The sequence below is a fragment of the Malaclemys terrapin genome, chromosome 19, assembly GCF_027887155.1.
Source record: "Malaclemys terrapin pileata isolate rMalTer1 chromosome 19, rMalTer1.hap1, whole genome shotgun sequence".
Lineage (NCBI taxonomy): Eukaryota > Metazoa > Chordata > Testudines > Emydidae > Malaclemys > Malaclemys terrapin.
The window spans coordinates 4,197,480-4,212,038 of NC_071523.1; the positions used below are offsets into that span (position 1 = coordinate 4,197,480).

The 14,559-nt window shown below is 55.7% G+C and overlaps 1 protein-coding gene across 1 annotated transcript in view; it reads left to right on the forward strand.

Moving 5' to 3' along the window:
* The first annotated feature begins 218 nt into the window (after positions 1–218).
* Positions 219–14,559, forward strand: part of EPHA8 (EPH receptor A8) — a 103,337-nt gene continuing 88,996 nt past the window's right edge. Inside the window, exon 1 of the mRNA XM_054008824.1 lies at positions 219–275. Coding sequence (XP_053864799.1) covers positions 231–275 — 45 coding nt within the window. The 5' untranslated portion in view covers positions 219–230. The remainder of the gene's footprint in view (positions 276–14,559) is intronic.

Here is a 14,559-nt window from a genome sequence, read left to right on the forward strand (position 1 = left end):
GGGTGTGCTGTGGGTGGGAGCACACGGTCTCATGGTGTAGCTTGGAGTGTGCTGTGGGGTGGGAGCACACGGCCTCATGGTGTAGCTTGGGGTGTGCTGTGGGGTGGGAGCACACGGTCTCACGGTGTAGCTTGGGGTGCGCTGCTTTTTAGGCTGTTTGTGAAAGGTGAGCAGTTTTCTAATGCATTTTTTTCCTCCTGTGTTTTCCAGTGAACTTGCTGGACACAGCAATGATCCCCGGGGACTGGGGCTGGCTGACCTACCCATCGCACGGGGTGAGTATGAGGCTATCGGCGCACTGAAGAAATGGGGTTTTTGGGAACTGGCAGGGCATGCTTCTGTGTAAATGGAAAGGAGACAGCAATGCCTTCTCCCTGTTGAACATACGAGCCTCTTCAGCCCGCAGCTGAGCGTGGGAGAGTTTGCCTGAAGGGTTTGGGGCACAGTGCTGTTGTCCTGGGATGTCTCCTTGGCACGGGTGGGTGTTCTGTGGTGAGGTGTTCTCAGGCCCCCCTCGACTGTACTGGGCTGAGCACGCTCAGGAGTTGGAGTCTCCTTGGGTTGTTGTCTAGCACAACCCAGGAGGCTGGAGTTACACGGCAGTTTCTTATCAGCCTCAAGATTACCACAATTGGCACAAATAGCACAACAGGGGTACAGTATCTGTGTGGCAGAAAACTGGTATTGTTAAAAGACAACTCTATAAGACAGCACAGCCGGTGGCACACCTCGACAGGCTATGAAAGGGCTGTAACCACAATCCACCGATTCCTGCCCACAGCTGGAAACAGCACAAACGGTCACCATCACGTGTACCCACAAGCAAGCAAGCCACCACTCAAACACACCAACTCCCCTCCAAACACGTGCACACCTTCCCTTGCACCTCACGTGGATGCACACACCCTACACACAGACAGTTCCCCATGTTCGACTTCCCCCACCCATGGACAACACCCCTGACAACACACGTTTGTAGTGGACCCAGCCTGGGAGCGAAATACCAACCAACACCAATTCATTTGCCCAGTTACCATTTGCTTTCTGCAGATTATGCCTTCTCAGCTGTGATCTGCAACCCATCTGCTCCTCTCCCAGGTGGCTCTGTCACCGAGTGCCCCCACTGCCTGTTGGCATTATGCTGGGCACTGCAACCGGCCAGTGTCAAAGCCAGAGTCACACGATGGAAATGGGGCTTGGAGAGTGCCAGGTTCTCCTGTAGTTTCATTGTCTCCATTGGGCACATTGAGCCTCCCTCACACTGAATAGCACCTTTCTGTGCCAGACATGGACTCGGGCGCACTTCAGGATGAGACGGGATCAGCATCTGGCCACCCGTGTGCACGTCTGTGAGTCAGGGAGGGGCTGTTATGCCCAGAACTAGGCAGGTGCCGCCAGCCGTTTCCCACTAATCAGCGGCTGTGTTGGCCGTGATTGCGTTGGCTGAGGTGGTGTTGGTGCCAGCCCTGAGATGTGCTCATCCAATCGGGGAACAGAAACAGTCCCACTCGACGTATGTGGCCAATCACAACGAAGCAACACAGCTTCTAGCGTAAGTGAAATGTGCAGCATTGGGGTGCCGGAGTGGCCTTCTCAGAAGTGTTGAGTTTTTACGTTCCCCTCTTTTTCTTCTCCTCTCTAAACTCAGTGGCCCTAATTTTTTCAGTTCCTTCTCATAGAGGAATCGTTCCAAGCCTCCAATTATTATCCCTGATCTGTTGCTGGGGTCTTTCTCTCTCTGCTCTATCTGCTTGAGAAGGAGTGATTCGAACGGTGAATTCTTAATAATAACGATGATGAGATTTTATATAGAATATTATCAAATATGTAAGTACATCAAATCCTTGGCTCAGCTCTGACTTTAGCACTTAGAAACTGCAATGATGAGTACTCTGCAAACAGAATATATTGTAGATGGTTAGACCTTTTCCAGCCACGCTGCCTATCTGCACACGAGCGCCAGACTGTTCCTCACAATATGGTCTCCAATGCTTTGTCCAGCCTAGGTTTAAATACTCAGGCAAATGAGGCTTTTGCCACATCCTTCAGGAAACATTTCCACATCTTCATATAGTCATGGGCGGCTCTGTTTTTTGCTGCCCCAAGCATGGCAGTCAGGCGGCCTTCAGCGGCATGCCTGCGGGCAGTCCGCGGTCCCGCGGATTCGGCGGCGTTTCTGCGGGTGATCTGCCGGTTCCGTGGATTCGATGTACCCGCCACCGAATTGCCACCGAAACCGCGGGACCGGCAGACCTCCTGCAGGCATGCCACCGAAGGTTGAAAAACTTTTGATCAGCTCCACCTTTACGCTGTCTGTGTTGCAGCGATGGTGGTTTCTTAGCATCCCAGCGCCTGGCCTCCTAAACTAAAAGTGGTGGGGGGGGGAGGGCAATGGCGCCTGAACTGTGCCCCGGTCCCTGCACCACCCCTTCTCCCTGAACCCCCACCCTCGCTCCTCCCATTCCCATGAGGCCCCGCCCCCACACCACCCCTTCTTCCTGAGGCCCCACCCCCATGCCACCCATTCCCCCAAGATCCCGCCCTCACTCTTCCCCTTCTCCCCAAGCCCCCTGCTCCCTCCCCCCTGTGACTTGCCCTTATGGCTGGTAAAAAGTGAGAGGGGCCTGGCCCCCTGGCTCCCTCTGTTCCGGCACTCCTGTCCTAAACCCATTCGTTGCTTTGGATAAACAGTTTCACTTCCTGTGTTTCCTGTTCCATATTTGCCACTTAAAATATCCTTTGAAGATTGAGCCCTTGCGACGATTTCTCCATTGACCAGTGAACGTTACCCGAAATGGGCATCTTATTACCCTCTGTCCAACAGCCTGTGCTCTGGATCCAGGTCTGTCCTGGCTGGTGAGGGTCAGCGGGGGGAGCTGGGAATGATGCTGGTGGGGATTGTCAATGCCTGACCATAGGGAGGCCAGCCATTGTGTCCAGAGAATGACGCTTGTCGCACTGATGATCTGGCTTGCTACTGCCCCGAGTGCAGTCTTGCAGTTTTGGTTCGGAGTGTACGGAAGGTTGTGGCACAACAATTTTCAGACCAACTTGATGCCTCTGGCAGCCTCGAGTCCTGGCCGTGTGCTTTCAGGGCTGGGTACTGCACTGGTGGCCTTGGCAGGCCTTCCCCTCCTGGCGATAGTGTGGGCACACAGCCATAACCCAGTATTGCTACCTCAGCTGCCTTCAGCCCTGGGGGTTGAAGTGGCCAAAGCAGCACATTATCAGCGGGCGGTGTGGGGCAGGGCCCTCCTCCCCGAGGGTGTTCTCGTGTGGAGCTCCACGGCATGCCCTCCCCCCCCAGTGTGTATGGGGCTGCTGGAAGGGCTCACAATGCGATATGCCTGCAGAATGCTGATGGCACCCAACTCTCTGTCACTGCCTCGCCCAGCCCAGCCAGAACGCCTAACGCCAGGCACACGGTGAGACTGGCACACAGGTGAGCGCTGGTTGGCTGAGATCAATCTAGGTAAGATAGCGGCTCGTGGTTGGGGAGTGAGGATTGTGTCTGTCCCACCCGGTGGGGCGCGTGTCTGCCATTAGTTCCCAGGCTGGGGCTGCTGGGAAGCACTGCATGCAGAAGCGCTGTCTGGGTGGCTTTCTACCATCCACGCAGGGCTGGGCGGTTGCAGCCATGCCTTTCAGCTACAGCCCTTACTGCACGGTCCAGGCTTTCGCCACCTCTTGCGTAGACGCTGCACGGGGCTCGGCAGGGGGCTGCCCTCCAAGGGTCTGACTCCACAGCCGCTGGGAGGGTGACATGCAACCTCTAGCTGTGCTCCGGCCTGCCCCTGAAAATAGAGGTGTGACTGCAATGGCACGGGCGGCTCGGGCTAGCCACCCACGTCACCGTGGTCCCACGGTTATCTTTAGGTGCTGGCTCCAGCAGAGCTAGCAGGTATTCCGCTCCCAGCAGCTGTGTAGACGGACCCCGTGACAACCTGGAAACAGAAGCAGGTGCGGAATGCTGCAGCTTCTTTATGGAGCAGTGTGTCTCGGCGGGAGCCCGTGCCGCTGTGCCAGCTCCAGCATCCATGTGGGGCTGGGTCGTGGGGTAGAATTTAAGGCTTTGTTTTTTCCCTGTGGCGCCCCCAGTGGTTTGGGACCTGCCTGCCTGAGAGATGCTCATCTCCTTGTGCCATCCTGCCCCTGCTGAAATTAGGGTGGCTGTCTGAGTCGCCCCCTCCCCTACTGCATAACAGAGAGGCAGGGCAGTCTCTGTCAGGGCCCCAGACCCTAGAATGCAACCCCTGCCCCCTCGCACCAGCATCAGGGCCTGTTCTCAGAGCCAGCTGTGAGGGGGAGGGGCTGCGGGGGCAGCTGTTTGCCTGGGGAAGGGGAATATTGTCACCCTGGGATTTTACTGAGCCTGGTTGTTTTTGGCAAAGGCGCCTTGAGCTCAGGCTCCTCTCTGAGAAGCTACCTAACTAAATAAAGCCCCTGCTCTCCCCCCTAGAGCTGGCTGCCTGTGGTCCTGGCCTGAATGACCAGGCTTCAGGGTGTTAATTGCCTTGGCTGGAGGGTCACCCTGAAGGCATCTCAGCCTGCATGGAAGATGCAGGATTCCTCTAATGCTGAGCCTTCATTCCCAGCATTAATTCTGTCCCGTGTGAAATACGGCTCACGGCCAGGCTAATCTGTCACAGACACCTCCTGTCGAGGGACGGAATTTCCCACGCTGGCTTCCTCCATCAAGAGACAGCCCGTCTCATCCCTCACCCCCAAAGCCACGTCCCCCGGGGCGCTTGTTGCCTCCCTCTGCTCCCAGCAGGGCCGTGCTCTAAGCCTGCTGCCAGGTGCGCTGGTGGGTTTCCCTCGGCACGGGGACCTGGTGGGCTATGAATGTGCTCTGCCTGCATGTTCCTGTGGCACTACAAGGGGCGCCATTGGCCGTGGGCACAGGGGAAGGATAACCCAAAACTAGCATCATCTATCAGGTTCTGCCTAATTACAAGGCGGAAGCTCCATGAGATGCCTCAGGGGACCGTGGCAGCCTGGCACCAATGGCATTTGCCTGGTGGAAGTGCAGTTCCTCAGCGCCGTGTGCCCCTACTTCCCTGGGCACCTGTTCAGACCCCTCCAGGCCGCCTGCCCCGCTGCATCTCCCACGGCGATCCTATCCTCCACGTCCTGGTTCAGCTCAGCAGACTGGCTCGGAAAGGCAGCTTAGGCCAGTCCGTGTTTATATGCACTGCGCTTTACCCAGTTTGAAACAGCTTGTTACTTTTTACGCTCCCCCCAAAACACTGGCTGGTTTCTCCTGAGCAAGAGGAAACGAAACACACCCGGATCTTCTGGGCCCAGCCAGGTTGAAACTCTGATGAACCTGGAAAGGCAATTTTTTTTTTTTTAAAAAGTAAATTTTTTAAAACGTCATCGCTTCAAAACACGGTAATGTTTACCTGACTTCCCAGGAAAACTCTCCTCGGGGTTGACCTGCACCATGCCGAATTTCAGGAAGATCATTGTCTTCTGAGGGAAGTCAAGGGGTTGTGAAAACGAGGCTTTGTTTTTCTTTACTGTTCAATGTGGTCTTGGTGTCATGGTAGCCTTGGCTTCCCCCATCACTGCTCTCTGCAAACAGTGCCTGCCTCTAGGCTGGGATGGACCAGCAAGCGCCAGTGGGGACGGTGTGTGTTCTCATGTGGGCCGTTGTCTGTTAGAAGCAGGACCAAGAGTCTAACAACCGTATTTCCAGGAGGCCCCTAGCGGGCTGTAGCTGCAGATGGTGATAACTTCCAGTCATCACTGCCCTAGATTGGATTTGGACTGGCAGCCTCAAGAGACTCCTCCCTCGCTTTCAGCTGCAGCAGGTAAGACGAGGCACTGGTAGGTTGCTCTGTCTGAGCTCACAGAGCAGAGGTGCCGGGTCCTGGAAGCACAAACCCAGCCGCCTGAGTGTGCTCGGGCTGGGCGCCCTTTGACCCCAGGGAAGGGCAGGCCAGCGGGAAGTGTTGTGGTCTGGTTCAACGTTTCCTCTCTCTGGGGGATTAGCAGGTGCATAATTGGCTGTAATCGCCATGCCAGGGCTTAATTACACCGACCGTCACCCTCCATCTCAGTGACACATGCAGGGGGAGGAAGGGTCAGTGGGGGCAGCCCTGTCCCCGCAGGCTTCCACTCCTCTCAATTAAAACTTCAAAGCGCTCCCGAGAGATTCATGGCCAGCTCCCTCCCTGGAACCGTTCCCTTCACGCTGACAATTAAACTCTTCTCAGTGCCGTCAAACAGCCCCGCTTCCCCCGTCTCGCCCTGCCCTTTGCCAGCCCCTGCCACAAAGCGCCCCAGTGCCCTCCTCCCCTGCGCCCGCATGGCACGTGACCCGTCGGATCAGACAGAGCCCGATTGGCCCCTCTGCAAATTGCTTTTCGACTGACTAATTAAAACGCTGATGAGATGAGTCAACATATTATTAATAATTATTGTATCGTCTCCTTTGATTTACAAAGTCAAACAGGAAATGATTTTGTTCAGACACCGAGTATCTAAAGAGGCTGAATGATTCCTGCAATGCTAATTACGAAGGAAGCGCCTGGAGCACCAATGGCACAGCCCCCCGCCGCTCCCCGTGAGGTCCCCTGCACCTCCACCAGGACCTCTGGCAGCTGGCGCTGCAACCTCCTCCCTCCTGCCCTGCTCAGTCCCAGGGGACAGAAAGGACCAAGCCACTTGTATGGATGGGACAATGCAAAGAAGATGATGTCATGCCAGAGGGGTGTGACTATGCTAATAGCTGTGTTAAATCCCTAAGCATGTCCAGTGGGATCTAGATACTTCCAGAAGCCTTAGCCAGGCCTCCAACCAGACTGAAAAACTGCCCCTTCGCTAGTGAACAAAGGGCCACCCTCTCTCGCACTGCCGGTGTGGCCAGTGCTGGTTCTCGTGTAACTCGCAGTCTGTGGTTGATGTGGGACTCTCTCTGTCATGGCAGCCAAAGCACTTTCACCGCCTGTCCCAGGACCCCGCCTGACCCCACCCCTCTCACAGCCCCACACCTGGACGCACACACACGTGGACATGCGGCGGGGCAGTCTCACCGCACACCAACACGGACGCGTTTGCCTTTGTGAAGGCTCTTGGCTCTGAGAAGAGCTGGCCGCCTGCTTTCTGTCAGTCAGGGGAGGAGAACTGAGGGGCAGCTTGCTCTAGTGGTGAGAGTAGGGGGGGCAGGGTAGATCCCCAGCTTTACCATTCACCAGGTGGCCTTGGGCGAGATGCTCAACTCTTCATGCCTCGTCTCTCCTCTCCGCACAATGGGGCTAATAATACAGACCTGTCCCATGGGGGGCAATTTGCGAGGGTCAGTCACTCAGTGATTGACAAGTGTTGTGAGATCCTGGTTAAGTATCCTGGTTATTGTCATCTGCTTGTTAATGAGGATCCTGGCAACGGCTCTGTGGACGCGGACTCCGTTGGAGATCTGGCTGCAGAGTCTGGTTTGTAATCTCTCTGTATGTCTGTCTCTGTCTGGGTAACGGTCAGTTGCCTGCAGTGTGTTGCTCAGAAGAAATCGCTGCTTGTTTTCCAGACTGATTTCCTGGTAAGTGGCAGGTGCCTCGCTCTCTGTCACTCTCAGTTTAACTGTGTGGCTGCTTTTGGGTGCTGTGAACGCAGCCCATGAACAGCAACAAAACCCCAAACCAGCTTGTCCTCGCTCTGGAATAATCCAAAAAGTATCCAGTGGAACTGCACCAAATTTGCTTAAACGACCAGCTGAGACACATGCCACAGGAGAAGCTGCCTATAGTGTTTGTGTGTTACTGATGAAAGTTTCCTGCTGGTGAAGCGCCAGCGGGGTGGCCGGGGGCTGATCTCCTGCATCGACGGAGCAGTCACAGCACAGACAGCAGGAGCGTCTGGCTCACTACCCCGCTAAAGACCTCTCCCACTTCTGGCTTGGCCTCTCTCCCGAGCCTGCTGCCAGGGAAGTCAATGAGCTATTGGGACCTGAACCCTCCCACCAGACAGCCAGTCAATGGCAACAGCTCTTGGGTCAGAGTGAGCCAGGCCGGCTCTTTTTCTACAAGGCATTTGTACCATCACATGGGAGGCGAGGTGCTCCCTACCCCATGGCCAACCCCTCCGCTAGCCTGGGTGCTGTTGGCTTGGAGAGTTCACAGCTCTGGAAGGCATGGGCGTAGAACGGAGACGCTTTGCGGCCTACAAGGACAGTGGCCATTGTCAGACAGCCTTTGAATGCAGGAACCCCCATCTGCATTATTTGTAACTGCCTAGCACAGAACGGGGGGGGACACCCCCAAGCCATGGGTCTGCAGCAGTCTCTCGGGCGACTGTGCTGCAGGAATAGCGAGGCTTTTACAGCTGCCAGGAACCCCCTTGGCCTGCTGTGAGATTTCCGGGGGTTCCTCCGGCAGGTCAGGGCTCTGCCTGCATGAATATTGGCACGGAGAGCAGAGGACAGAACAAGCCACAGTGCAGCTAATATTCATTTAAAAATGGGGACGTCAGGAGGAGCGGAGCCTTTTGAAAATAAAGATTTAAACAAGATAAAAGCACTTACTGCTAATTTCCCGGATGCTGGTCACTACCAGCAGTTAAGGGCCTGAGGTAAAGCTCAGGGTATTTAACTGCCTAACAAATCCCTTATTAGCCATCACAGTGACTGATTTCATGGGGATTGTCGCTATTAAAAACCCCATTTAATGCTTTATTGCTACAATAATGTGGGGTTTTTTTTTCCCTCTTCCACTTGACAGTGCTGGGGGCTTCTGGGAAGGAATCGCGGCTCAGTTCCCATTGGGGAAGAGCTCAGGACATTTCTGGGGGCAGTGGCAGCTCTACTGTGCTGGCAGGACCAGCAGTGAAAAGCTCTGTGGCTGTTCCCTGTGGGCGTGATCGTAGGCCTGGGGTCCCCTGGCTTGGCACGGCCGGGGAATGGGAGCCGTTTGGGGGATTGTCATGGACAATAGCAAGGCTGAGGCTCTTTCATGGAGCCAGGCTTTTCTCCTTGTGTGTTCGTTCCCTACGACTTCCCCTCCTCCTCCTCCTCGTCCCCCTCCGTTGCACCGCGCAGGCCCTGGGGAGATTTCAGAGCCCTTGCTCAGCCGCACAGCTATCTGCTGTTTGCATCTTTTCCCTTTTATAATCTGGTATTTCTTTTTTTATAACTTGTGTTGACTTTAATTTAAACTATTAAAGGAGCCCCTGAATGCAGATGGAATCGCGCTCCCTCCCCCCGCCGCGCACTCGCCACGCTAATTATGATGTCCTCATTTTCGTCTCGCTAGGGGATCTTATCACGGTGACGGGGGACGAGCTGAGCTGCGTTTAATAAAAGCCACTTCAAACCAGCAGCCAGGAGCAGGCCAAGGCGAGCGCGGCTGGAGAGGCCAGGTGCACGCACAGCGCCCTCGTTATTGAACTGATCCTTCTCCCCTCCTCCTCAGGCCCCCGCTCAACGGCAGCTCTGCCAGGCTCTCCTGGGAAGGGCAACTAGCCATGAGGCCCTATAATTGCAGTAAAAGAGAGAAACCCTTAAAGTCACAGAGCTGCCTAATGCTTGACCTTGCGTGCTGAATCTCTACACACACAGGACGAGAGCTTGTCCCATGCTGGTGGCCCAGGGACCTAGTGAGAGTCGCAGGTTGATGTGGGATCGCTCTTCAGGTAGGACACACTCTGGGTTGTTAATAAAAGACCTCGCTTTGATATAGTTCTTTTAATCAGTGGCACCAGCTTCCCAGCAGTCGATCAGACACTTGGTTTGGACAAGTTCTCAGTGGCCTTTGCTAGAGCGAGCTATCAGGGATGGGAACGACCTCTCCAGATCATTCCTCCCGACCGGAGGGAATATTCCCAGGGAATCCCAAGTGATGGGACATCCACCACTCCCCATGGGGGTCTGGTCTGCGTCCCAGCAGAGAGACAGCACCTCCTCTGTTACTATGAATTCTTTGTATTACTGTAGCACGCAGGAGCCCCAGTCATGGCCCAGCCGGCGTGGTGTATGAAAACAGGAGAGAAAGATGGCCCCCGCCCCAATCTAAATAGCCATTGAATGCAGCGAGCCCCTTGGGGTTTGATGAGTTGGTGTTTCCAGATGCTGAGCCTCGGAGCGTTTCCCCCTTCGCAGTGCTGACCGCTCGCAGCGCCTGCAGAGGTGCAGCACTAAGCCGTTCCCACCCACTGTGTCACTCGCAGCGAAGGTAGTCCGGGCTCTGGCTGTATTGCCCATCGTAAGTAGAGGGAGCAACTGACCCGCCCAGCATCGTACCTGCCCCCATCCCCAACAGCTCGGCGTCATGGAGGATGGGACCTGGGAGCCACGCAGTGCAGCGTTTACACAGTGCAGCGGATAATGGTGACGACTGGCATCAGAGGAGCTCAAAGTGCTTGGGAAACCCTGGAGGAGCTACGCCGCCGCCCTCCCCGCGAGGCAGGGAAGGGTTTTGCAGAGGGGAAAACCAAGGCACAGAGAAATACATGAGTCGCCAAGGCATAGGCGCTGACTCTGTGGGTACTCCGGGCTGGAGCACCACTGGGGAAAAAATGGTAGGAGGTCAGCAGCCACCCCATTCAGCGCCCCCTCCTTCCCCCAGAGCCTCCCACCCACCGGTCAGCCCCACTGATCAGCGCCTCCTCCTCCCTCCCTGTACCTCCCATCTGCCGCAATCTGCTGTTTCGCGGCATGCAGGAGGCTCTGGGGGGGAGGGGGAAGGAGTGAGGACGAGGCGCGTTCAGGGGAGGGGGTGGGATGAGGGCGGGGAGAGGTGGGGGTGGGGCAAGGGCACGAAGAGGTGGGGTGGGGACTTGGGGGAAGGGGTGGAGTGGGGGCGGGGCCTGGGGCAGAGCACCCCCCGGCACATTGGAGAGTCAGCGCCTGTGCACCCAGGGGGGCTGTGGCTGTGCTCCCCCAGTTTCAGACCCTGGAGTGGAGGCCAGGATGACAGGACCCCTCTCCTGCCACCCCTCCTGGCGAATCCCCCCAGGGGCTCCGGGCCTTGCTGGAGCTGGAGTGTGATCCCAGTGACCCTGGCCCTGGAGGGCTAGTCCAGCGAGGATGGGCCTGCGCTGCCTGTGACAGGCAGGACTGGACTGACTCATTCTGTTATCTGTCAGTATCTCTCCGGGTGTGCCGCCTGCACCCAGGCCTGTGCTGATTGCATGGCTCCACACGTTACGCTGGAGAAGTCTTTGCTCGAGAAGCCCCTTGCAGTCTGCGCTCGGAGGCGGCGCAGCGAGTGGCATGCTGTGTCAGGCGCACTGGTGGCCACCCCAGAGGCAAGCGATGCACATTAGCAGAGGCCTGAGAAAGGAAACTGGTTTACATCACCGAGAGGAGGCTGGGGCAGCCCAGAGTCGCTGCTTTGCGCTCCAGTTCTAAGATAGGGCAGACTCGAAGAGCTCTGCTACCCCAGCCTCCCTGTCTGCTGCTCCCCACAAGCGTCCCAGGCCCCCAACCCGCCTCCACTTTCCAGTAGCAGCCTGTGTGTCAAGGGTGAGAACCTGGGTGAGGAGCCGTCAGACCCCTGCCAAGGGAGGAGGGAGCGAGGCGTGGGGATGGCCAGACTGGGAAGGTCATGGGCCTGCTGGCCGGCAAGCACCATGTCATGTTGAGTGCCAGCCTGCAGTGCAGAGAATGAGCCACGTAGCTTTGAGAGCCAAGCCCTGGTGCCGAGGCAGAGGCCGCACAGGAGAGGACCTGTGGAGGTGGGGCAAGGTCTGACCCCACAGATGTGGCCTTATCAGAGGGCCAGGGGCAAAGAGCAAGCAAAGAACATCTGAAAAGCAGGAAGGTCTCCTGCAGGTTTGACCTTGGGTTGAGGCCAGCCAGGGGACAGGCTGGGCTAACAACATAACCCCCAGCCACCTGCGTAGTGGCCGCCCGCCTGAGCATGCCCGAGGGGCGCTCAGCAGTAATGGAGAGAGGCCTTGCCATCAGGCATGGACAGGGGTGGCTCGGGCATGGCGCAAGCAGGGTGAATGTGTGTGACCCAGGAAACTCTTAGTGCCAACGGGCAAGGGGCACAGAGGGTGCAGAGAGGGGTAAAAGGGATCTTCTGGATCTGGTATACACAATCCAAGAAGTGTCATGGGAGGTGTCAACTGAAAGCCAGTGTCACACTAGTCATCAAAATCATGGCAAGATGCATGTATGGATGTTATAAGTAGTGATGTACGTAGGCTGAATGTTATGTTCGTAAGGTCTGTGCCTAGGGACAGGTCACCAGGTTTGCTATCAGACAAGACGTGTTTCTCTAGTTGGCTGTTTACATGTAAATTAAGTATTGCACGGGTCACAGTCACCAATCTGAACGAAATGCTAACAAAGGGTTGTGAAAACTTCAAAGTGAGAAAAGTAACAGGGAAGCAAGCAGTGGTGGGGGGACATTACCCTATCTGGAGGGGCACATCAAAGGTTTTGTCAAGTATATTTAGGGAACAAAGAAGACACCCTGGCATCCTTCACTGAGTAAGTAAATGGACAGTGAGTTTGCTTCATGAGAAAAGGATCTCAGCCAGGCTTGGGTGAAAACACTGGGGAGAACTTTGGATGAGAGAAGTGTCCGTAAACAGGGGTTAGCCTGCGAGTTAAGTGTAGTTTCTAGGAAGCGTGTTATGATTTGTTTTATATGTAGCCATTTGTTCCCAATATTTTTACTCACTCTCACTTCACTCTCTGGTCTTTGATAATACCCGGATCCATGTTTTCACTATAAATATATCTCAGTGCTGTGTGTTGCGCACAAGCTGTGTTCTAGGGTAGGACTCTTAGTGGCAGTGTATTGCTCCTTTGGGAACCGCGGGCCTGGTGAGTCTGTGAGTGTTCAGTGGAGAAGGGGCTGGACTCTGGCTCGTCACGTTCACCAGAGAGCCCTGTTCTTTGCTTGCCCGGAGCCCCAGCTCCCAGTGACACCTCGCAGCAGAGAGCGCACGCGCTGTCTGGTGAGCACTGGGGGCAGTGAGCCATCCTGGTGCTGCACCTCATGGCTCTGACAGTGGGGTGGGCAGGCGCCTTTTCCAGCACGCAGTTGCAATTAATGTCTCAATGGGCTCATCAGGAAAAAGACAGAAAACAGATGTTGGTGTCATTTGTGCCCAATTAATTGTGACAATGGCTTTAACGTCCTTCCCCACCCATTTCCCAGCGAGCTGGAGAACGGCTTTCCACTCACTCCAGTGAGGGGACATGCTTGAGAATGAAAAGGCTGAGATTGCAGGAGGGCCCTGTTGTGCTGCAGTGTGATGTGCTGCACGCTCCAGTGCTGTGTTGTGTTGTGTTGCAGTGTGATGTGCCACACTCTCCAGTGCTGTGTTGTGTTGCAGTGTGATGTGCCACACCCTCCAGTGCTGTGTTGTGTTGCAGTGTGATGTGCCACACCCTCCAGTGCTGTGTTGTGTTGCAGTGTGATGTGCCACACCCTCCAGTGCTGTGTTGTGTTGCAGTGTGATGTGCCACACTCTCCAGTGCTGTGTTGTGTTGCAGTGTGATGTGCCACACTCTCCAGTGCTGTGTTGTGTTGCAGTGTGATGTGCCACACTCTCCAGTGCTGTGTTGTGTTGCAGTGTGATGTGCCACACTCTCCAGTGCTGTGTTGTGTTGCAGTGTGATGTGCCATACCCTCCAGTGCTGTGTTGTGTTGCAGTGTGATGAGCCACACTCTCCAGTGCTGTGTTGTGTTGTGCTATAGCGTAACATGCCGCACTCTCCAGTGCTGTGCTGGCCTGTACGCCGTGCCTGGAATCACTCCATGGTGCATGTCCTGGCTCCTGTCACCTCAGCTCCACCTTGGGCCCACTGGGTTTGTTGATTCTTTGTATTGCTTTGGTAGGACAGGGCTGGCAGGGTTGGGGCAAACAGAGGCTGGAAACGTTCACTTACCAACCTTAACTCAGCCCTTTCCCCACCCCAGAGAGAGAACCCCACATTGACGCGTTTCTGTTTGTGTGAATAACAGCCTGGTCTGGTGCAGTGACACGACCCCTCACTCTTCCCCAACGTATTGGGAAGGGGCCTCCCTAGGTGCGCGGTTCGGGGGCTGTTTTCCATGTGTTCATGGCGGATGTGGAGAAGTTCAACTGGCCAGTCTGGAGCATTGGCTTGGGAGCTATTGCATCAGTGAATGAGGCCATCAGAGTCCTGGACCAGGATGAGGGAGGAGGGGCTGTAATCATGGGCTGGGTTTGCCACCTTGTCTCTGTGAGCCATCGATCAATGGGAAGCAGACGTGGTGCCTGGGGCAAAAGGCCAGAGAGGAGATTGGGGATTTCCAGCTAGCTCTAGTTACAACCTGCTGAGGCCTTGTCTTCACTGCAGAATTAACTTGAGTGTCGGCCCTGTCCCGTCTCCCGTCCACACACAGACCCTTCACTTGAGCGTGTTGCACCTTTGAGGCTGTTTACGCTGTGCCACAGTGCGGCCCACGGGGGATGTGAACTGCCACGCGCACCAGAGCGTTGCACCCGAACCGTCCTGTGTGGATGCTGCTGGCACAAACTAAAAGGTACCTAGTTCACCTTAGCGAACAGGACTGTGTTAACAGAGCTAGGTCCCTTTTCGTTCGTGCAGCAGTGTCCACACGGGGCAGCTAGACT